At 40.3% G+C, this 24,385-nt stretch overlaps 2 protein-coding genes across 2 annotated transcripts; one reads left to right on the forward strand and one right to left on the reverse strand.

Annotated features, from left to right (window-relative positions):
- Nucleotides 1-2,118: 2,118 nt before the first annotated feature.
- On the forward strand, nucleotides 2,119-7,553 carry LOC111650226 (solute carrier family 53 member 1-like). The gene is made up of 4 exons (XM_023400082.2): nucleotides 2,119-2,289; nucleotides 2,420-2,559; nucleotides 2,799-3,023; nucleotides 3,544-7,553. Exons 1-4 carry the CDS (start codon nucleotides 2,146-2,148, stop codon nucleotides 3,599-3,601), a joined length of 567 nt encoding a protein of 188 aa, XP_023255850.1. The 5' UTR covers nucleotides 2,119-2,145; the 3' UTR covers nucleotides 3,602-7,553.
- A 1,932-nt stretch (nucleotides 7,554-9,485) lies between these two features.
- On the reverse strand, nucleotides 9,486-24,259 carry sin3b (SIN3 transcription regulator family member B). The gene is made up of 19 exons (XM_023400084.2): nucleotides 23,788-24,259; nucleotides 22,501-22,607; nucleotides 21,902-22,055; nucleotides 19,850-20,215; nucleotides 19,277-19,432; nucleotides 18,525-18,653; nucleotides 18,248-18,337; nucleotides 17,941-18,059; nucleotides 17,454-17,667; nucleotides 16,820-16,936; nucleotides 16,403-16,641; nucleotides 15,613-15,796; nucleotides 14,366-15,236; nucleotides 12,917-13,086; nucleotides 12,644-12,817; nucleotides 11,928-12,020; nucleotides 11,732-11,826; nucleotides 10,938-11,136; nucleotides 9,486-10,785 (listed from the first exon to the last, which is right to left on the reverse strand). The coding sequence occupies exons 1-19, from the start codon at nucleotides 23,896-23,898 to the stop codon at nucleotides 10,549-10,551; spliced, it is 3,825 nt and encodes a 1,274-aa protein (XP_023255852.1). The 5' UTR covers nucleotides 23,899-24,259; the 3' UTR covers nucleotides 9,486-10,548.
- Nucleotides 24,260-24,385: the final 126 nt, after the last annotated feature.

The following is a 24,385-nucleotide window of genomic DNA, read 5'->3' on the forward strand; positions in this document are numbered from 1 at the left end:
GACTTCTCATGCCTTACTATACTATGACAATTTTTAAGACTTCTCATACCATACTATACTATGACTTTTTATGCCTTATTATACTATGATGTTTTTATGACTTTTTATGGCTTACTATACTATGATGTTTTTATGACTTTTTATGCCTTGCAATACTATGACTTTTTATGACTTACTATACTAAGACATTTTTATGACTTTTTATGCCTTTCTATACTATGACTATTGTTTATGATTTTTTATGCCTTACTATACTATGATGTTTTTATGATTTTTTTATGCTTTACAATACTATGAATATTAAATATCAGAAAATGTCAATAATCAAGTAGACTACAATTACCACAAAACTAACCTAAGTTCCTGAGTAAATGTACACTGTAATGTACAGTCTGACTGAGTGGTCTCCAGGTGCAGGATTGTTAATTATCTTGTTGATGGATTTGGTTGCCTCAAAAACAGATGAGAAATGCCTCTAATCGCAGGGAATGATTGTTCTTGTGGGAAGTGGACCTTGCTGCATAAAATGAACCTGTGAAAGTGCTCTGTCTTTAATAACATTTAACCTTTTGGGTGCCTCTGGAAAACAATAGCAACTGTGTGTATGTGTGTGAGACAGACTACTAGCGATTTAGTGTGTGTGACAGGAGCCGGTGACCAGCGTTGGCCTTTACTGAGCATCCAGTCAATGTGTATGTCACCATGCTTAACCTTTTAATGGCCCAGTGGTTAACCAGCCTGGTGGAAAAAACATCAGCCTTCACAGAAACTGAAGGGTTAAATACTGCAACACTTTACACGCTGAGGAAATCACATCAGTGGATATTCTCCAGTGAAAAGTCTATTGTCCAGGACTAAGTTTAATCTCCAGCTGGGAAATCTCAGTGTGGCCGCAGGGACTACTTCCATCCCATCGCTCAGCTGAGGAAGCAAACAGCACATTGGATGCAGCAGTTAACAGAGCAGCAGCAGTAATTCTCTCTTAGAAATGTCCCCCGCTCTGCTCCCCGGCGTCTCGTTGGCTGATAGCAGGAAGAATCAGTGACTATGACAAATGGGAGTGAGGCCAGTCTCTGTCTGGTGGCTTCTGTCCGTGTCTGTCTGACTCACTGTGTTAAGCCACTGGGTGGTGATTTATATTGCGTGAGGAACAAGCAAATCATGTCCACAGTGATCCTGCATAGACACACAGGCACTGCTGAGCACGAATGATGAAGACACTTTGGCATAATGCAGTATATTAAACAAATGTAAACTAACTTAAAGCTTGTTGAATACTCATCAGCTGAGGGCAGGTCAACAAATAATTATTTTTATCATTACAGCCAACGTGCACTAGTCATGATCTGCTGCTGAAATTTTATGTCATCAAATGATTAAGTTTGCTTATGATGAGGTGTGGCAAACAGGGTGTTACATTGAACAGTCCAATGATGTCAAAACCAGACCAATTACCGAAGACTCTGAAAAATGCCCATCACAGTTGATGGGCATTTTTCTGACATAACCACTTAATAAAAAAAAACAACAACACATACATGCACATTTAGTATGAAAAGCACACAGTTTAGTACACTAATGTTCTCAATATCTCTGAATAATGAACACACAAACAAATGTCTTTTTATTGGAACACAGAAATTAGGTTGGATCAACATTACAGAACTGCACAGCTTCTGTACTGAACACTTTATTTCAGTGTCTGTATATAACCATAGCAATAGCTTCTCCTCCAATATAGATTCCCTTCATAATGCCAAACAAATGAAACTACTGTTCCAAGTTTTATTGCTTTAGTTTAGCCCCTAAAGCTCTACTTCCCAGTGCAGCTACTTGCTCAATAAGTGAATAAGATACAACATAGTGTGTAATTTAATGTTGTCGTCCTGTGTTTGATAGAAAATGTATTAATGTAAGTGGGAATTCAACTCTTAATGTAATAGTTGTACATAAGACTGCAATGAGCCACTGCTAGTGTATTCTTGACAGGAGGACTCCCTCTAGTGGTCAAAGTATTAATGGAAAAGTTGTACTGATGTCAGGTCTAATAAACTAACTCAGAGAAAATGATTGAATGCATGGCTGTCATCTGACATCAGTTGTGTTTGTGTGTTTATTTCAGAACAAGGACATACAGACGCTGACATGTTCTTCTACCTGCTGATAGTCTTCTCGACCATCAGCTCCCTGTACACACTGATCTGGGATCTGCGTATGGACTGGGGTCTGTTTGACCGCGGAGCTGGAGAAAACACCTTCCTCAGAGAAGAAATAGTTTACCCCCACAAGGTAGAGTCTGATAGAAGTCCCATGCATCTCTCTCTCTCTGTCTCTCTCTCTCTCTCTCTCTCTCTCTCTCTCTCTCTCTCTCTCTCTCACATACACACACAGAGTTACCTAATCCAGTCTCCTCTTTCAGGCCTACTACTACTGTGCCATAATAGAAGATGTGATCCTGCGTTTTGCCTGGACAATTCAGATTTCTCTGACCACAATGACCAAGATCCACTCTGTGGGCGACATCATAGCCACCGTGCTGGCTCCTCTCGAGGTCTTCAGGTGGGTCTCATGCTTACTTTTTGTACCACACATACTGACACTCACTTGTGGTGTTCTACAGGATGAGGAAATTGTACAACTCAAAAATAACTGGCTATCAAGATGTTAACAGATGATAAGACATATTTCTCAAGACATTAAACTGCTGTTGCTTCAAGCATGACAATCCCAAAAGCACCAACAGTGACCTCTAATACAAATCCCCCCCTTGTTTCCCCTCTTCTCCTTCCTCTTTGCAGACGTTTTGTGTGGAACTTCTTCCGTCTGGAGAACGAGCACCTGAATAACTGTGGTGAGTTCCGTGCGGTGAGGGATATTTCGGTGGCGCCGCTCAATGCTGACGACCAGACGCTGCTGGAGCAGATGATGGACCAGGAGGACGGTGTCCGGAACCGCTCGGGCAAAAAGACCTGGAAGAGGTCCTACAGCCTGTCGCTCCGACGCCCCCTACTGTCCTCCTCGCAGTAAGGAAAAACACAGAGACACACACATTTCTATTTTAGTTTGTATTTAAAAAGACTGAAGACCAGAAAAGATTACAAACAACTGTAGACAAAAATAAATTGTATAATATCAACAAAACAATGTTCTGGAAGAAATTTGACATCACAAAAAGGCGCTACTATATTAACACATACTTTCTATTTGAACCCTGCATACAAAATGCTAAATAACTATCAGTACTTTTGGATTTGTATAAATTACAATATGTTAGATTTAAACCCTGGATTATGATATATATCCATTTATCAAAATGGACAGGCACTCAGTGTCTGACTTAAAAAATATTAGAAAATAAAACTAAAGAAGCTAGAAAATTGAACACGTGAACAACTGAAATTGTTTGCTGATTTTTTTTTCAGGAAGCACAAAAGTTAAAAAGTTGTTCAAGATGAAAATATTAATGATTTAGTGAAACTGTTAAAATCATAATAAAAATGTTGCCAGATAATATATCACTTTGTCTAAATCCTTTTTTTCTAGATCGAAAAAGGACACAAAGGTACTTATTGAAGACACGGATGATGAGGCCTTCAGCTGAGTCCACAACGTCAGCACGTACACACACACACACAAACACACACAAACACACAGACACACACACACACACAAACTAACACACACAAACACACAAACACGCACACACACTCACACATTCACACACAGACATACTATACTTATATGGACCTCATTCTCTAACGTCCAACCTCAACCCGTCTGCCCTGTAGTTCTTTCTGTGTAGTAACCCTAACCCTCAGTGTAAACCTTTAAATCCGCGAGGACTGTCAGTCTGCCCTCACTTTGGAGAATTTACCTCATCTTTACTTCCTTGTGAGTATATTTGGTCTTTATAAGTATAGAAACACACACACTGTAATGTAGAAACACACACACAGACAGATAAACCTGCTGAAGCACAAACATAGTGTATTATTGCTACAGTTGAGGAGAGCGCTAATGCCACAGAGACAGACAGATGGACAGATGTCATGGGAAACCTGCACATAACTGGAAACACAGACCATACTGCCCTTGGATATCCTCTTCTTCTTTAAGGACTTTTTTAGTATGTGTTGTTTACTTTGAGATATTTTTGTTTCTTTAGATTTTCCTTTGTTTTTTCTGGTTTTATGTAGGAGAAGCTGCATAGATAGGCTACACACGACTGTTTACATGCCTTTTTAACTACACTAGGATCAACAGGGAGAAGATAAAGCCAATCAAAAGACTAACTATCAATCAATAGAAATCTGAGGAAGGACTCTACACACATCACAGCATATCAAAACAAATCAACTGGTTTCAACTTGTTGATTCTTTTTATACTCCACCTTTTTAATTTCTTCTCTTTTTTTTGTTGAGTTGTAATAACGTCAGTGTACAATCACAACCCTGGAGGCACTTGCAGGAAAAGTGCATTTAATACACAAAACATGAAAAAACCTACTTGTACACAAAAGGGATGTTTTGATTCAAACATTTCTAGTCTGTGAAGTTGCTTTGTAATATATTTAATATACTTTGATGTGCATTATTACTCTATTGTAGTTGTTCAGTACTTCTACATGTGTTGTTTATACTAGTGAGACTAGTTAAAGCATCCACACGATGATTGTTAATGTATTTTATAATGTTTGGAATGTTTTTCTTGGTTAGACTTGTGCCATGTTTTTAATAAGCTCATTGTTAGACCTCGATTAGATCCCCAACCTCCAATTAGTGCAAAAAGGACTTGTGAAACATCACATGTATCGTGTCATGTCATCTTAAAGTGCCCTGCTAGCCTGCCTGTTGTATGTGCATTGCTATTCTTTGCATTAACTACCAAAGCTTGTTTTTATGAATGTGTCTGTGTGTAGAGTAGCTTTGTACATTCAACCTGCCTGAGAGAGTCAAAGGTAACAGAGCCAAAGGCTGATTTAAAAGAGTGGAGTGTTTTTCTTCTCTTTCACAAAAGTACATGTTTTATTGGGCTGTTTTAGCAGGTAGGTTCTGTCTTGTTGGAAATCCCAGTAATATGAATAGAGTTACTAGTATTACTGTCACTGTTTGTGTATACTAGAATGATGAGAGTCAAAGTCCTGTGTGTATATGCCGGTGGTTCTCAAACGGGGAGCGGGAACAAGGGGTGAAACACGGAGCGCTTTTGAAACTGAATGAATCTGAAGGTCCAATAATCAAACAAGTGTATTCTGATGCGCGAAAGAAAATGTTTGAGAACCACCGGCAGTACAGGTGCATTGTGGGGCACTGCTAGATGTTGTCTCTGACAAAAGATCAGTGTTGCCAGATTGGGCGGTTTTCCACCAAAGTGATCTCCTTTTTAAGTAACTGTGCAGGTAAAAATGGTTTGGGGCCATTCGTGGTGATTTGAGCTACTTTTTGTAACATTTAGGCAGATTTCCCCCAAATGAACTGTCAGGCTTTCAACATCTGAAATATAAAAACTGCTTTTATGATGATAAGGGTAGTTGGTGGCCGTCAGATCTGGCAGCACTGCATGAGGTCATTGAGAGTCAGGTTTCACCACATTCATTCGTCACCAGATCCATGTTTGTTTGACTCTAATGTTCAATAATGCTCAGTAATTTTAGCACTTTTTTTTAATGATTTAAAGTGTGAATTTGTTCTAATGTAATCAACTCATTTTAGATAAGGAAAGTTAGTAACAACCAGAAAAATGTGCTGTGCATGACATCCACTGTTTGCCCTTCCGTCTTATTCTCAAACCACCAGCTCAGACTTGAAGAGCTCTCTGTTAGAAAATTTAAAGTGTGTTGCTGCTGCTCTTAAATGGCCCCCTGGATTTCAGCAAAACAATGCTAACTTTAACGCTGGTGTGTGTGTGTGTGTGTGTGTTTCACTTTCTCTTCCTGCTCTGCTCTTCCTCCCTGAGGCTACACTGAATCTCCATCAGCCAGTCATGAGACAGAGCCCAGAGAGCTGCAAGACAAATGTGTTACAGAAAAGTCCTGTTTCTGCTACTTCTATTTGTGTGTTTTTTGTTTGTTTTTTTCCTGTAGTGGCTAAAAGACTGAAAAGTTTGTCTGTGTGTAATGAGCTAAATGTGAACCGGAAAGCTAGAGACTAAAATGTTGTATCTATTCAAGTTTAGAAGATGGGTAGCTTCCCTGTCTATTTCAATACACCGGACACATGTCATAACTGTATACAGACATAAAACATGACACACACATGCACACACATGCACACATCGCCTCTCTCTCTCGTGTCAGAGAGCACAACACTACAGCAGATAGTTTTGTAAAAAGGCTCTGGTTTCTTGCCTGCATGCTGCTTTTATTTTACATTGTACATAGATCTTAATTTATTTGACATGATGTGTATATTATCATTGTAGCCACTGTAACAATGAATGATTTCATACGTTGCCATTTTTGCTCTAAGACAAGCAGTATTTTCTAGGTGATGAGGAGCTTTTTGTCGACCGTTCACAATCCTGCACTCTTTCATGTGTAAATCTGTTGAAAATGTGTTTATATCAACATAGGAAAAAAAACGGAGAATGTGATTGGTTGTATCTTGTAGGTGATTCCTTCATATTTCAAGGCTACGTCATCTCCGGGGGGGGGGGGGGTTTTACATCCAGGGCTCATGGAGGAGTTGGGGACGAGGGGGCAGATTCCTGTGTCCTGAAGCTGTAATCCTGTTTGTACATTTGTGAATGAGCATGAAAATATTGTGGACGTTACATCTGTTGTTGTAAACTGCCCTGCAGACAGAAGCAATTTGACGTACTGTAGTTGGGCGCAGGAACAGACCCCAGTCCAGAAAGGACCCACACCATAAGAAGATACTGTTAAACTGATCCCAGATCTGCTTATCTTAAAAACAGATCTAGGATCTTCTATTTGCTCGCTGGAAGCATTTTGAGATGCTTCTCTGTGAGAAAACCTGTCTTAGTGACCAGAGTCTGTTCTCAGATGTTCGGTATGTGGAAGCCGCTGACAAAAACAAAAACAGGGTTATTTTGTACAGGTCGTGTTCAATGAGATGATGATAGCGATAAGCCCTGACATCCCATTTTGCTCATGGGTGAAAACCATAGCTGATTTTTGTTTCCACTGCTTGCTGTAACCCCCATGATGTTAAAGTGCTTGAAGTGTGTGCATCCTCCCCCTCTCCTCTCTCCCCCGCTCTCTCGATGTTGTTCGTACCCTCTCTCTAATCTAGCTGAACGTGATAGTACCTGTAGTTTGGTAGATGGATGTTCCACTTTAATAAGATACAGAAAAAAGATAATAGAAGAAAATACATTGTGGCTAAATGTGATTTTAAGAGACATAAAGAAAGGAAAATGTCTTACATTCTGAACCATCCATCCCGAGTCCCTTTTACAGAGTAGTTTGTACATGTCGAGTGTATAACACTGTTCTATGATGGTTTTCCTGATGGTATTTGTATTTCTGTATACACTTTGGTGATCCTGTCATATCTGGGTTTTATAAACCACGATTATTTTTAAAACTCAATCTGCCTCTTGTCTCTTTTCTTATCTTTTACTTTTTAGCTGCTTCAACCTACTCTGACCTGTTCTTTTTTTTCTTTAACCCGCCTAGTTTGAGTGGATGATTTCTGTCCTGCACAAGAAGCTTTGCTGTGAATCTTCCTATTTAGTGCGGGTTTGATGCACGTCTGTGAATATAGATTCACACAAATGCAAAGACCTATTTCTGTAGCACTTGATTGTTGTGGTTGATGGTGTGTTTCCTCTTGTGCACTGGGCCTTTACAAGGCTTCTTCAGGGTTCACCAAGTTAAGAGCTTTATAATTCCTCATAGATTGCAATTTAATATCAGTTCAGAAAATATATGGGTCAATTCATTTTGAAACATTTAAGTTTTTGCTAAGATCTTCACTTGCCCACGATGACACAAAAAACTGTTTTAACAATAGTGCCTACAAGAAAATATTTAAGACTTATAAAACTTAGACTTAAAACTTTAGTACCTTCTATGGTTTCTTTTGAAGAAACAATGTAACGTTTAAGCCATTTCAAGACCATAGTCATTTTCATTTTTGTTTCCTTTGTGGCTTCGTGGTTTTGATTGCTTCATATTTGTTGCTTAATGTTTCTGTTTTATTTTGCAGTGTACTTGAAGACTATAACCATGTTTACACCCAGTGTGGCTGGGCCCCCCCCTTACCTCTACGAAGACGTGCAGCCTGGTGGTGAAGTGCCGTGCTGCAGGTCCTGATCAGATTTAGTTCTTGAGGTTGAGGAACTCGTCCAAAAGTACTGGCAGTGTTTAGGGATTTGATGGGTTATTTTTCCTCATTCCTGGTGGGCAGACTGAGTCTGACGCTGTTATGTTCAGTGTGCCAACCGTGAAAAATGAATCATCCTGAGAAGCCTGGAAATCTTGCTTCTTGGCAAAGAGGAAACGCCCACAAAAATCAAAGGAGAACACAGCTAACTTTGTGTCAAATCACCATCCAACAAACCCTCATAATCCAACATAAAACACAACAGTCTTTTCCATCTTAGACAAAAAACACCTTGGAGCTTGGAAACAACAGTTGTCAAAACAATCTCACCACAAAGTGGATTAGTGGCAGTTCTGGGGCTTTCAGCTCTATCACGAGCTTCCTCAGCAGACTGAGTTTGCCTAACTAAATCTAAACACTAGAGTGGCACTCAGAGCGCACACGTCCTCCAAGGCCAAACAATCCTACACGTCTCTCAGATCTGGATAATCTGGATCAGCTTCAAATTGTACAAACTCAATAGATCTCAATGCATAACAAAATATTTTTTTCACATCAAGAGCCATACATTATTTCCAGACAAATTGGCAGAAATGTGAAAAAAAAAAAAGCACAATCATTCAATGTTAAGGAAAGAGATTTAAAAAAAAAAAAAAAATTCCTGGATCTGCCTCAAGGGGAGCCACACCAAAATGTAATGGGTTCTTCCCTGGCCCATGGCCCATCCCTTCAGCAAGTTTCAGGAGTTTTGCGTAATCCTGCTGACAAAAAAACAAACATAACCTCCTTTGTACCCGTAATAATCACAGTCTCAGCTTTTATCACCAGCATGGTTGAAAAGTCCTTAAAGTGCTCAGAAAAAAAGAAATCTGAACATCTACACTTCTTAACAACTCCACCAAACTTGGTGGAGGGATGGAGCATGGGCCAGGGAGGGCCCCATTACATTGTGGGGCAGATCCGGATCATTTACTATGAATTAGTTTTTTCTCTGAAGTCTGGTGTATGTTGTTTCACACTGGCCGTAGCGGAGGACTGTGCTCTACTGAGCACATTTTTATAGTTTTGCATGCAGCCACTTCACTGACTGTTTTGGTATCAACATACTGCAAAACCAATGTATCAATTGAGTTGCACCCAATCAGTATGTTGAACTTCTCTCAAGCCAAAAAACAAACAACCTGTCAGTCAACATCTAAGAAGGTCACAACTAGGTTGTTTATTTTATGATAACTGATACAGGATAAATGTTATACATTCTATTTTAACACTGATATTTTGCTTTTATTTTCAATGTCAGTATGCAAAAAAAGACAATGCAAAGTAAACATTTGGTGAAATCATGAATATGATACATAATTTGACTGCTTCATCAATATTAAACCAATTAATTTTAAGGACTCTGTTGCCCTGGTGATAATTTGTTTCGCTACAACACAAAAAAGGGAAAGAAAATACAAAAAACAAACTGCAAACATCAAGAGTTGGCTGACAGCAAACACTGTAAAGAACCACATGATCTTTAGATGTATCAATCAACTCATGTAGATGCATATATATAAAAAAAAACAAAAAAAAAAAAAAACAGGATCCCTGTTGTATATATGCACATACAGTAATGATGCAATTACTAGAGTTGTAGAGCCTGTACTGGACATACAAACAGACAAAATGAAGAGCAGGATACACATACATACACACGTTTACCATTATCTCTCCATATAAACACGCATGAACCAACCAACCAACCAACAAGCAGAAGGCTCTCTGGCTTTAGAAGCTAAAAACTACACTTGACTTAAAAAAGAAAAGGAAAAACAGACATTCACATTTCTGAAACAAATTTAATGATCTCATAACTTCTTGCCTGATCAACTGTCTCTGTCCACGAGTCTTATCAACTGTTAGTGCCACCAGAGAAGCTAGAATGATGAGGATGATGATCTCCATTTGTGCCGTTGTGTCCAACTCGTCCCATCACTCAGGGCCGAGTTCACTCTCACTGATCACTGCACTGTCTGTGTTGGTCCTTTGCTCCACATCATCACTCCTCTCACTGTGCACTCATTCACTGACTCGCTGTGTTTTTCTGCTAGTTTCTTCATCCATGAGTGAAAGTGAGTGAGTGAACATGTTGTGGAGGAAGGTGGAGAAGTGTGACTGCAGCTGTTTATGTCTGTGTTTAGTGTATGAATGTCCTGTAAGTCCATGCATTTACCTGTGTGTTCGCATACTGCACGTCCATCTCTATGCAGGCCTCTACGGTGAGGCCGGGGCTTTGCTACCGCTGTAATGAACTTGGTATCTGTTGACCGTTTGCCCTTTCACCTCGGTCGACAGGCAGGTAGTCTTGCAGGGGATCATGTCCTCCTCCTCCTCGCCCATTAGCCAGTTCTGCACCGAGCGTTCAGCCGAGGACGTAACGTGATTGGCCAGCCAGCCCTGGTGCCACTTGTCAAAGCGTTCGTGCTGGCTCGCTGCCACTCTGTGCTGCGACTGTGGAGGAAGAGAAAACACAAAGCAGGATTTACCCAAGAGAGAATGTACAAGCAGGGTTAGATTTTCCAGATGTCACCCAGATTCCCCAGAACACCTTTGACTCATCACAACATAAACTCGTGTGAAATTAAATGCAGATTGCACCCTACCTTCCTGGCCTTGACCAGCGCTCCTCGGCGGTACATGTAATCCTCAGAGTTCATGACAAACACCATCTTGTGAGTGTTGAGTTTAAAGCGACAGTCCAAACTCCCGGCGTTTTCCACGCCCAGCTGGCGGTGCCACTCTCTCCTGCAGCGCATTGCCTCAACCTGCCGCACCTGCCAGCGACGGAAACGCCGCAGGTTCCTACAAGAACAGACACATTTGAGAAATTCATCACATCTTAAAAAGGTTCATTCAAATCACACTATCTGTCCGACAAAATCTGAGAGCAACTGAATGACATATGAAATAGACCCTGTTAAACTTTACGAATGTTATCTGAGATGACAGGAGCTCTAACGGCAATATGACACTGAAGTCAGATATGTGTGGGAACAGGTGATGGCCCACTTCCTCCGTTGTGCAAATTCCACCTAAAGCAGATGTTTTGCAGCAAATGAATGTACACTGAAAGTATATTAGATAAAAAAGAAAGTTTGAATTCCTGCAGACTTTGATCACTAAGTTTTATTGAAAACGCAATGTTTTGTATGACCAAAATATTTTGTTTCTAACAAAACTTCCTGCTGACAGCGTGCAGAAATTCTAACTTTCTTCTGTTGTTGTAGTAGTGTAGTGCAATATACTAAAAAGTGTAGGAAAACATGTAGGAAAGAGAAAAGAAGCCCCATCAGATCTGTTCCAAGTGCATGGATAGTTTGGTCCTAACCACTTAAAAGGAGAAGTGGTTTGGTCTAAATGTCTTTAAATCAGATATGTAGAGACAGTAATGTCAAACCTGGGCAGAAATACGGGTTTGAAGAAGTAGCCCTCTGCTTGTGAGCACAGACTGGACTCTGTTCCTACAAACTGCTCCATGTAGCTCGACAGGCACTGAGGGAGAAAGAGGGCGAGTTCCATCAAGTTTAATAAATTCAGTTTAATAACTTCAATCAGAAAAGCAAGCATTTACACAGTTTTAAAGTTGTGTTTACCTGTACATCTAATGGGTCATCAGCCTGGGCCTCCTCAGTGTCCAGCAGCTCAATGGTCATCGTCACATGGCCCTTGTTTTGGATAAACATCACCTGATGACACAAGATGCAGAGAAACATAAGTAAAACAACCCAAATCAACTACAGTGGAATATAAAAGTTGTCTAAATCTATAAACACAGCTTTGGTACAAGAGAAAGATGCAGACAGTTATAACAGCTGATCCAATGATACATTTAAGTACATTTTTTAAAAAACCTGTTCCGTTGCTGTAGTACAACTGGCTGCTTATAACTAGTGTCACCTCTATGTCCAAATGAATACAGATTAAGCCCTATGTATAACATTGGAGGTGAAATTGTGACTAAGCAATAGAACTGAACATCTTCTGAAAAATGAAGAGAATTAACTCTGAAGTAAAAAGATTGAAAATGATTCACCTTCAGCAGCTCTCTTTTTCTACAATCATGATCATTATTCCTTAAACCCTCCATTACAAACACAGTTATTAGTGATGTACTTTGCTTTTCTGGGTGTATTTAGTGTTCTGAGAAATAGAAAACTATCCTCTAAAATGACACATGTACACAGCATATTTCTACTGCAGAGAAAATGGAGGTTGATAATGGAAAATTATTCGACTACTTCAAATAGCAGCAAAATGTCACAGCCAAATATATAACCCAGTACAACATTCATCAGGACATTGTGCTCACCTTGAAGCAGTTCTCCTCAGCCATGACTCTCTCAGCTTTCCACTGGTAGCTCGTCTCCCAAGCGGCTCTGACACACTGTGAGGACAGGTTCCCCCCAGCTGCCCCCCGCTTCCTCTCAGCCAGGTAAAGATCAACTACCTGCAGGCACACCTCGTCACTCACTAGGTGCTGCAACTGAACAATAAGAAGGTGGAGAGTTAGAAACAGACACAAGGGAAATGTGGAAGAGGACAACCTTGAGAAAAAAAAAGGTGAAAGTGAAATTTTGCTTACCTGCCGAATAATATTATGGATGACCTTGTCAATGGTAAAGCCGATGTAGGCATGGATGGTGAACATCTCTCTCAGTGTGTCTTCATACTGTGTGGAGTCCAGGTTGCCATCCAGCAGACTGCGCACCATGTCCAGGAAGGCTGGGTAATACTCCTCTAATTCCACCTCACCTGTGGAAACAAAGGGATGTCACTTCTGTTACAACAGCACATAATTACAATGTATTTAATGCAGCTATCAAGTGAGCAGTGTCAGCGTGGGTCTGTTCCCACAGCGAGGAGAGGTTTTGGACACTGTGTGCTCATCTTTACCATGAGTACAATACTGATGTTCAAATGCAGTTTTCAGCCGAAAGCAGTGATTTTAATTGGGCAGTGTGGATATCAATAGTCAAAACTGATGCCGGATTTCTGCCGTAGTGCTACAAAGATTAGCCAATTAATCCATTAAAAGAAAATCAATCTGCAACTATTCTGATTATTGATTAAATGTTCAAGTCATTTTTCAAGCAAAAATACCAACATTTCATGGCCTTATATTATAGCAAATTAATTATTGTTGTGTTTTGGATTGTTGGTCGGACTAAACACACCTTGTACCTGGTAATGATGTCACCTTGTACTCAATGATATGTCAGTTTTCATCATTTTCTGATGTTTAATTGATTAACTGAGAAGATTACTTGATGATTTTTGTCTTATTTGCAATAATTATATTGTTGTATTTTAATGTTTCTATTTTTTCGTTTTTAAATAGTACATAAATTATATTATTGTATTTTATATTTCAGGTAAAAGTTGCTGTCACTAAGCAGCAGTTCAATGCTTTATTTGTCACATGCAGGTAGTGTACAGTAAGCAAAGCAGTGATATGAGGGTTGCACCAGCAGGGCAGACTGTAAAACTGGAAAAAAAAAAAAAAAGATTTATTTTTCTCGATATTATGAAAAATATTTTTGAATGACGCAATTCGATATTATTGAATACTGAACCAAGCCTACTTAGAACACCAAAAACAGATATTGTGCTACCCTCTGCTGTTTCAAATGTTGACGAGGCAAAGAAAAAGAAAAGCATCAGCCTTTCTACAGATCTGGAATAATTTTCAATCGAGTCTCTTTATCCCTTTATCATATAGTACCATGTGCTACGACTGTGACTCAACACCATGTGTCCTGGAATAATTTAGGTGAAGTGATATCATCAACAGTTTTATTTGAATGTGCCTTATGAATCAGTGCTCATTAATTACATTAATGAATTATCTCCCTGATGAGGTAAAATGTATATTAAAGCTCTTAATCATAGGCCAAGGATCTGAAATAAAATAGCCTTCTCCTCTGAGCTTATTTGTCCTGTTGAGTCACATATGACAGCTGTTTGACCCAACTCCACTTCAAGACATTAACCATTTCAACAATTTGTATGACCAACCAGTGGCTGAACTTACTGGGCTGTTTGAGGCGGAGCTCCATGGCGAGATCACATGCTTTTTCCCTCCGTCCCTCGGCCATCAGCAGCCTCTCTCTGCTCTGCTCAGCTCGGTGCTCCAGCAGCTGCCGTTCTGCCTGTCGGTAAACCCTCAGCAGCCGCGAACACAGAGTCTGGTGCAGCCGCAAGAAGAAATACCAGTTGTTGTTGACGAAGAAAAGGTTGTAGACACCGTCCAGCTCCTTCTGGTGCTCTGCTTCAGGGTCACGCAGGTCCACCTTCTCCCCGGCTGCACCTGAACTCGTCTCCATAGGTGTAGATCCAGGGGTGGATGTGGTGGTTCCTGCAGGCTGACTCATGCTACTAGAGGTGGTGGAGGCCTCTGTGTCTGCAGGTTGGGATGGGCTGCAGCGCCTTCGCCTGGACTCACCGTTGAGCTGCTGCTGGGGTTGGGTCTGGGTCTGGGTCTGGGACTGGGCAGGTTGGGGTTGAGACTGACTACCTGTAGCTGCCGCTGCTCCTGATGCATTATTAGAATTACCATTTCCTCCCCCTGCTGCTGGTGCTGGTCCACCTCCTCCTCCTCTCTCTCCTCCCTCCTCAGGCTCAGCCTCCTCATCTGTCCAGTCTTCAGTATCACTGAGCTCACCGCGGCGGGAGAAGAACAGGTCAGGGACAAAGTGCTGGATGATGCGCTTGATGTGGTCCTTGTCGTCTTTGTGGATGGTGGGCTGACGTTTGACGTGGTAGATGATGAGCGAGGCAGCGTCCTCCAGGATCTGTTTGTCCTCGTACGTGAACACCATGTGAGGCTCGCTGGATGAGGCTGAACCAGAGCCATTACGGCCCTGCTGGCCAACTCCACCTTCTTCTGTACTCTGCTCCTGACGCTGAGATAAACAGAAAAACATAGTTAAATGAGGTAAAATTCAGGAAGATATACTCCGACAGGCGGAGTTGGAAATTGAAAATCGTTGATTTTAATGAACCATTTTAATCGTGTTATTGACCTCAGGGAAATTAATCTCCTATCAACAGATATGACATTTTCCTCTAACAGCAGCACTACACAAAAGGATGAAAAAAAAATATCATTAAAATTATAATCATTAAAATATAGTGAATGTCTTATTTGTCCAACCTCTGGTGTGGCTTTACAAGCTAGCCCAAAAATTATACAGTAATGTCATGACACTGCACACTTAATTATCTTTTCATGTTATGATGTCCTCGTGTTAAGCTTGCAGATACGACGAGAGGCTTTACCTCATCATAGACGCTCTCAATCTCATTGAGAAGACTCTTTGAGCGCAGGGCCTTCATGTCATTCTGTTTGAAGTTGACTCCTTGGTGGTCGAGGGATTTCAGGTAGGCCTTCTCGTACTGCTCCCTCCATATCTTATTGAAACCCTGCTGGGCCTCTCTCCACTCCTCCTCCTTGGCTTTCAACCTGTAGAGAATGACACAACTTTCATGTAGCTACTTCAGAAAACACAGGCATGTTCATGAATTTGTAATGTTAACACATGTGCCAGAGCACTTGCTTGTCCAAATGTACAAAAGTTTCATTCTAAAGAACAAAGTATCAATGTAAGGAAACAAGTTTTACAGAATTCATTCTTTACGTAGAAGCCTGCCATGTTTAAAACACAGATTTCCAAGTGCCTACGTGGAGTACACTGAGCACACAGACCCTTTTTAAGAGCTTTTGCTGGTATGGTTGACCCTTGTTAGCAGGGCGCACAACGATCCCTGCCTGTTGATACAAGGATCCTATTTATGCTATTGTGAAAAACCAACATTTCCATTATATTGTCACTTGATTATACCTCCCTGCTAGTAGTGAAAATGTCTAAATGCAAAGTGCACAAGCACAACAGTTCAATATGTGCTTAAAGTGTCCAGACAACATGTCCTATATGAAGAAGCTGGTGACATCTGAGATAGTAAGATCATAAACAGAGGAATTCAGCCTTTACATTTCTTTCAGTTAATGTTTAACCAGTGAGGAAATCTTAAAAAATGCCAACACCAAAGAGAAAAAAACAGTCCTGACCTCTTCAGCACCACAGGCACAGCGGTGGCGGGACTCCTCTTCAGTCCCTCAATGATCTCAGGGGCTTTGTCGCCATAGATACGATACACAGCACGACGCTGGATGACCTCAGAGGTGCCGCCCAGGCAGTCATCTAATCTGAATCGGTCTTGGTCCTCTGGTGAAAGGCGGGACAATTTCTTCTGGACGCTCTCTAACACCCTGATGGTGGCCAAGTTTGTCTCCAGAACCACGTCCAACTAAAAGCGGAGAATTACAGACGCAGATCTTTGAAAAAGACAGTATGTACTGTATTTGTTCTTTTAAAAGAGCAGGGTCACAAAAAGATAAAAAACATATTGAGTAATTTGTGATGTTTATACAAACCTCTCTGCTTTACAAGACAAATACACAGATTCCCTGTTAGGATGTTCGTACCTCAAATCTTTCATCCTCACAGCGATGCAGCTGCTCCTCATAAGGAGTCTTCTTCGAGCTGACGAAGGTGGAGTCCTCTGACCAGGAAGGGAATGACACCCAGGTGTCATTCAACACCTACATACATACAGACACAAATCTCATTGATTAATCAATATCAACTGTATGGCCCTTTCCAAAGGGTAATATTTGACAGTCCATTCTATCATTTACTATATTAACACTAAATAAAGATAACCCGTGGAGTTTTTGACCACTAGTAGTGCTATAGAGAAATGTTTTTTTATGACTGGGTCCCTGTTTTGTTAGTACATGTGCACATTCATGAGTGCGCACAAACACAAGCATGCGGCTGACTTTTGATTTCACTGTATTTCACTGAGCTACAGGTGGTGATAATGTGCTGGAAAATGCAGCAATACACAAACAAGTGGCAGTGAAAACAAAAACATGGATGTCAACAATTGATGTTTCAAACTTTCATGTTTGTTTGACCTGGAGGATACACACAGTGTGTTTTGCTGAGAATCACTGAATGTAAACAGAAACTCTGTTTACAAGAAAACTCCACAGGGCACCTTTAAGCAATGCACTGATCTAGTGATTACTCTTAGTAAAACGTAAGTGGATGTACCTCCTTGCATAGGGCAGTGCGCCCGCTGCATTTAGGTTGCTGGTAGGTCTTGGGCAGTGCTCTGTAGCTGGACCCCAGGCGCTTGCAGGAGGCATAATCCACCTCCCTGCCCCCTCCCCCCTCCATGTAGCGATCCGACAGCCCTGACACAGCATGAGAGAGCTCTTTGTCCCCCAGAAATGACTTGAACTGTGTGTACAGTTCGGGAAACTTCCTGGAAGGAGATGGATGAAATCATGAATGACAGATAAATCAGGAAAAGAACAGCTGACCAAAGAGCAAGTGATTCTCACAATATGATTCCACCAATCTAAATGCGATGAGGTTTAAAATCTGTGTCGTATCAATACTATTGGAATCTAACATTACAAATTCTTAAATAGAACTGAAAGTCTTTTTTTAAATCAGCATTTTGTGCAGTAATACCATAAAGCCTCTTCTACAAGACCAGCATCATTTATCCAGCATCATCTTTCCATCCACTCACCCCAGGAAAGGAGTGACTAACTGTAGCAGCTCTGCTCCCGAAACAACTTCCTGGTTAAACAAGGCGATGCAGCGCAGGAAGTTCTCATACACTTCCTGGCTTTTAAACAGTCGACGAACCTGAATGATGGGTGGGTTGATAAGGAAATTAGACCAATCACATTATAAAACCTTTAAAAAATATGTAAAGACAGCAATAGAGGAAAGAGGAGAAAAAAAGGGAAGTACACTGGCAGCTGGTCAACAGAACAGTATGAACCAAGGAAAAAGGAAATCCAACATTGCTGCAGAGGAAAATGATGCCTCACCTTATCAAAGAAGGAGAATTCCCTTAAAACTCCATGTTTGCCAACTGAAGCAAAAGACTGATCTTTGGTACAGGAATACTTCATTTTTTTCTAAATAACAAAAAGACAACAGTACTTAATTATCTTTACAATTAAGCATCTGTTATCAAAGTTACTGTAGTTGGAGCTTTTGGGATGAAAGAAAGTGCTGTTGAATTTGAAGTTGAATGGAGATAAAGGACATGTATATGTGCACTGGTGCATAGCCTGAAGCAGGTATTCTATACACAGAATTTACCTTCAGCAGTGGGGACATGTGCTGCAGTAAAATGGGTCTGGGCCTCTTTTTGTTCTGCTTGGTTATCGTGTCGTCTTCCTCCGGCCTTTTCAGCTGCTCTTTCCCCCCTGTCAGTGAGCTCCCTGTGAACTACAGGAGAGGAAGCACACAGAAGTTGGGAAAGCTGATAAAACTATACTTCTCTAGACAAGGGCTGCAACTAACAATGATTTTCATTATTTTCCAAATTAATCATTTGATATATAAAGTGTCAGAAAACAGTAAAAATGCTTAAGGTTTTCCATTCAGCCGTTCACATTCTAGAAATCTTCATTTTACTTTCATCGATGAATAAAAATAACACATATTCACATTTGAGAAGCAAAAACCATTTACTTACTGACACTTTTGTTGAAAAATGTCTTAAACGATTAATCAATATCAAGATAGTTAACAATTAATAATGATAAATTGATTAATAATTTTGGTTCTTTTTGGACTGATCTGTAATGCTTTGTCAACTTCTGAGGAAAAAACACTTGTTTTGCACTCCATCTACAATTAAACATGAATATTATCGGCATGACATTTCAGAGCAGTAGCACAGAAATACAAAATGTCATTAGCAATTGTGACGCAAAAAAACAGAAAGGGATAAAAGTACAAACAGTACCAAGAGTGACCGCTAAATGTTTATGCCCCAACTTTTTTTATTTGTCATCTGTTTTGAAAGTGGAACATTATCTATCTCTGTCAACTGTTGCTTGACTGACCAGTGATCTCTTGGCATCAGGCAGGAACTGTCCAAACTCAGCCAGCAGGTCTTCTTGCCCCTTAAAGAGACTGGCAACTTTAGAAAACACCTCATCTTCTGTCATCCCACTGCTGCCCCGGCTGCCTCGACTCTCCTTCACCTCCAGCTGCTCCTTCTACAGGGTAGTAAGTAAGAAGCAGTGATCAGAGGTGAGGAACCAAACTTAATGCAAAGCCAGAGAGCCAAGGTGAAATTCTTTGGCCTGGCTACACATGGTCAATATTAGTGCAAGAAACACAATCATCGTCAATGTCCTCCAAGAACAGATTGCTGTGGAAATTTGACACTGGACAAAAGTACTTAAATTATGACTCTAATTACTTGGCTAATTCTTATTCAAAACACCATAAAGTAATTCAGAAGGGACTCATCTTTGCTAAAACTTTACAACAGTCAAAATATTTGAGGTGGAATACGAAAAACTACAACTCAGTAACTAAATCTTACTAAATCCTTCATATTATATTTTATTATGTTGTTATAATACATAACTAAAAGTAACTTAAGTCACCACATTTTATTTCCACAGTACCTGATATGTATGAAGAATCTCTAGGAAGGCTCTGTAGATCTCCGGGTGATCCAGAAAGCGGTTTTTGATCTTGTTTACGTAGCTGATGGCACTGTCAAACTCTACTGGGCTTGTCTCTGAGGCAGGTGGGGATACAGAAGAGGTGGTGGCCTGATTCTGACTCTCTCTGCTAGTTAGGGGAAGAGAAAGTCTGCTGGGAGGCTCTGGAGGTCCTGCTGAGGTTGAAGAAGGTAGGGACTCTGATGAGGCAGCCTTGGCTTCACTGGTCTGGGCAGGTCCAGCTTCAATGTGGGCGGCAGAGGCACTACCTGAGGTTGCAGGCACTGCAGAAGTGGTGAGACTCTTCCCCTGCTGGCCCGGGGATACCTGCACAGATGAAAAACCATAAGAAGATGACGAGGTAGATGACGAGAGGTGCATTAAGCATTAATTGTAGCAAATTCTTGTTTACTTCAGTTACAATTTTGAAATGAAAATTTGCTTGTTAACGCAAACGCAGGTGGTGGTTAAAATTTGGTGGTCAGCAATGTTAATGCACTACTACAATACACTACTGGTTTAACACTCTTGTTCACACACTCATTACTCCCTACATAATAATAAGACTAAAATAATTTTTGCATCCCTCTTAAAACCTTACAATTATACTCAAATTTTTTAAGGTGAAGCAGGATGAAAATTAAGAAAAACTCCATCTCTCCTTAACCAAAAAACCTCATGAATTTCATATTTTTCATATCTATAAAATGGTAAGCATTGCTTTACATTTTTAGGAAACTATACACTGCATAAATTAGACACTCAGGATTCAGACATTCATATAAAATGGCCCACGATAAATATAGTGCACTTAATAGTAAATAGAGAGTGATTATGGACGCAGCATCTCCATTACATTTCCTATTAAGAAGCCTCAAGCTGTAAAAAAAATATTATTTTGCACCATTTTGTGTTTACTTCACTTCAGTAATATTAGACTTATACTGAGTGAGATGTGTACATCCAAGAAGCCACTTTTAATGACCACACTATTATGTCAAAAAAAAAAAAAAAAAAAATCATTGTGACACTCAGAGATGCAGCTACTTTGATACTAACTCCTACATCTGAACTATATTCAGTGACAAATTCTAAAATCAATGTTGCTGTCAAAAACATTTTCGATGCAACAACTTCCACTTCTGCTCCGGCTGCCCAATCAAATTCCTTAGTCAAGCAATCCGCTTCTCAAATAAGAATGTCAATGACATTTTCTCTCCTAGAAGAAAATGTCACTGGCATTTGGTTCTTGGTTATTTGTTGTTTGCTAATGCTTGAAATAAAACCATGGATTTATATTGCATATAAAAACTGACAGAACTGAAACTAGCCTGTGCATTCCTTCCCACTTACTCTCAGCTAAAGGGCGCAAAATTTTGCTTAACGCATAAACAAAATATAAAATCATACCTAGTGTGAACGGAATTGAAACTGGATCTCCACTGAAGCAAACTGCATCTAATCAGTTTTGAAGAGCAGTGCATCAAATTGTTTTCAAACTTTTCGTTGCAATCATTTTTGTATTGGATTCTAGACAAGGTATATTTGTATCAAACTGTCCAAGACAGATAACAATTCAGTCTGGCATATTTCAAATTTTTTCAAACCTTCGGATCTTCACTAAAATTCTATTTAAAGGTTGGAATGCGTTTGTTTCTTCAAATCAAATACAGGAAAATGAGGCACTCCAATGGTAAAAGAGCAAAAGAATCTCCTCTATTTCTGTGACTATTATTTAAAATTAATAAACTGACAAATTAGCTGCCTTGTTTTCATATGAAGCTTTATTTGGAGTAATATTTTCAGACAGAGTACTGAACTGTTCTTCTGGGTGCAGAAGAAGTGCACCTGTTTCCTCTTAAGAATTTAAAGTTCTGTGGACTTAAATATAGAGTTATTTTCAGCACGCCATAAGTTTGTAGTGATGGACCTGCTGAAAGTTTCAAGTGTGATCATTAATAAAGCACTAGTTTTGAGGATTTATTAACTTCAACTGTGAAAAGACTGTCTTACCTGTGTAGAGAACGGCGATTGGAGGAAAGCCATTCCATTCTTGGGGACCTCTATCCGATATCCCGGTGGGAGAAAGGCATTGAAGCCTAAGACTAAGTCTGGGTGTCCATGGAAGAGCTGTGACACGCGGTTTATCACCCCTGGTGTGTCAATGCTATTCAGGAGAACAGATAGAAGATGTCAACAGTGAACTACTAATCGAAGACAGTCTTACAGCTTAGTTTAAAAAGCAGTAACGCAGTCGAATTACTCATTATAACTTCTGTCATCCCACTATTAAAATTCATTTCAAGATAATATGAACTATTGCATAATTACAGTAGGAAGCCATCTGCAGATTCTTACTTATTGATAAAAGCTCTAAAATGTGTGGTTAATCCCTGGGTAGTGATGTTTTGCAACCTAATCAAATTCCACACACAAGCTCCACCATCACTATCTCAAGAGTATGTATGAGGAACCATCTCATTAAAAATGTATAACTAAAACTCGATAACTTCTGGTACTCTTGAGACTGATAGTGGGTAAGTAGCATCTGTTTCTGTGCATCTCTGTATTACACTTGTATATTCTTTGTTTGCATAAATTGGCATAAATACCTCTGCGATTTGAACTCTTTCATGATGTCGAGAAACTTGTTGTATATGCCAGGATCATTTGCAAAACGAATTTTGACTTGGTCCAGATATGACAAGGCATCTTCAACCTAAAACACAAAGGAAAAAACAAAAGATCATTAATGCAGCACAAAGCATAATCAGCCTCATCTGGAGCTGTGGAGAAGCTTTTTGACAAACATCCTGCTGTGCTGTTGATGAAGCAGGATCTCACAGAGATAGAGCTCTCAGATAGTTTAACGTGTATAGCAGGACAATGGTTTGTCCATACATCAATGCTGCATTGTGTCTCACTAATAATAGTATATATCGGCAGATGCTGCCATCAAATTTCAAGAGGTGCCACTATACAAACAGAAATATTTGAATTTCCTAAGTGGGCATTTTCTAACATGAAGTTATATAAATAGGCAATGTTTGCTTTCTTCATTGTCAACTGAAGTGCTGTATCAACAAATGCACTAGTTAGCTGTACAAGCTGTACAAGTATCGCTATATAAATAAATAAAACGGGTGAATACAAGAAACGCCAAGCTGCTTTGGTTCACTGGATCTTTCTTTAATCACAACATCCTAGCTAGGTTAGGTTACGATAAACGACGTGTTCACACAAAGCATTGTCAGAAATTGTCCACATCTAAAGAGGGTTGTTGTAGCTAACGTTAGCCAACAGCCAGTCAACTGACGATAATAACTCCACTAACACTTACAACACCTACCCACATACAAATTTATACAATAGGTTTAGTCACAGCTGGTCTCTGGCCAACAGTGTCGTGTTGGCAAAAACAGTATAATAATATTCAAACACTGCGATAACAAAGAAATGTGTAATGAAGCTGCTAATGAACTGAAATAGCCGTTCTTGGCTAGCCTGGCTGACGTCCTCCACTTTGTTCAGGGTGGCTGAAAAAACGAACAAGGAGGAACTTCCCACAACCGAGGTTTGAGTTAACGTTTGCTTACAGTGGCTGTTATTGACATCGTAAATAAGAAACTACCACTAACTGTGCCGCTCGACTGTCACTCAGACATTCATTAATGAAACACAGCTTCCACATCTAACCTTAAATGTCAATGTTCGGCTGTTTAGCAATGAATTACTTTTAACAGGCCAGCGAGCTAACTGTCGTTAGCCAGCCGTTCCTTTCACTACTCTCGACGTTAGGGGAGAAAGAGAAAAGCCTCAAATCCAATGCAATGATCCGACGAACAAAATGGTTCTGACTCTGAGGGACTTTTCCCTTGTCGTGTCCGTTGTCTTCTTACCTTCAGCTTCTGGAAGTGCTGCTGCTGCACTTGCTTTTGTGTTATAACGTAAGGCTTGTCTTGAATTTGGTTTATTTGCTTCGCGGTGCTGTGCGCCTGAATCTTCGCCATTATCCCGGCGACAGGAGGCTTGAGAGCCGCTACCACAACTTGAGAGGGAAGCTTCGGTGTTACCTCCAGTTGTTGGCTAGCCGACAAACCTTCCTCTCGGTCGGGAAGCCAGCCTGCCAGCGAGCAACCTTACTTTGCCTAGCTGGACAGTCTCGGCTCAGCGCAGAAAAGGACGGAGTGGAGGGTGATGACAGACAAGCTGCTACTCGCTGCGACTTTGATTCAACATCACCATCGAATTAAACAAGCTAAGGCAAGAAGCGTCGGGAAATAAGCAAAGGGACAATGGTGGCCGTTTATCGTATTTAAAATAACTATTGCCTGTCTCTTTAAATTCGGCGGCAGCGGTCTGTCTTGGCGTCCGGAAGCCAGAGTAGGAGTGAAAAATTGAAAAAAAGGAGTGAAAAATTGAACTGCGCAGCCGCAACGATGGGAGGAGCTGAGTTCACAAGAATCAGATTGCTCCACTCCCCCTTCACTGCTACAA

Source organism: Seriola lalandi, unplaced genomic scaffold (genome assembly GCF_002814215.2).
Source record: "Seriola lalandi dorsalis isolate HSWRI2012SDOR001 ecotype SW California unplaced genomic scaffold, Sedor1 jcf7180002052130, whole genome shotgun sequence".
Lineage (NCBI taxonomy): Eukaryota > Metazoa > Chordata > Actinopteri > Carangiformes > Carangidae > Seriola > Seriola lalandi.

Bases quoted from the DNA above. Each gene is read 5' to 3' on its own strand.
- LOC111650226 (XM_023400082.2), top strand. From the start codon at position 2,146: ATGTTCTTCTACCTGCTGATAGTCTTCTCGACCATCAGCTCCCTGTAC. The intron at 2,290-2,419 runs GTAGAGTCTGAT...CTCCTCTTTCAG, and splicing joins AAATAGTTTACCCCCACAAG to GCCTACTACTACTGTGCCAT. The intron at 3,024-3,543 runs GTAAGGAAAAAC...CTTTTTTTCTAG, and splicing joins CCCCTACTGTCCTCCTCGCA to ATCGAAAAAGGACACAAAGG.
- sin3b (XM_023400084.2), bottom strand. From the start codon at position 23,898: ATGGCGAAGATTCAGGCGCACAGCACCGCGAAGCAAATAAACCAAATT. The intron at 13,087-14,365 runs GTAAGTTCAGCC...TTGTTTCCACAG, and splicing joins GCTCCGCCTCAAACAGCCCA to GTGAGGTGGAATTAGAGGAG. The intron at 11,137-11,731 runs GTTTGACATTAC...CTGTTCTTGTAG, and splicing joins AAACCCGTATTTCTGCCCAG to GAACCTGCGGCGTTTCCGTC.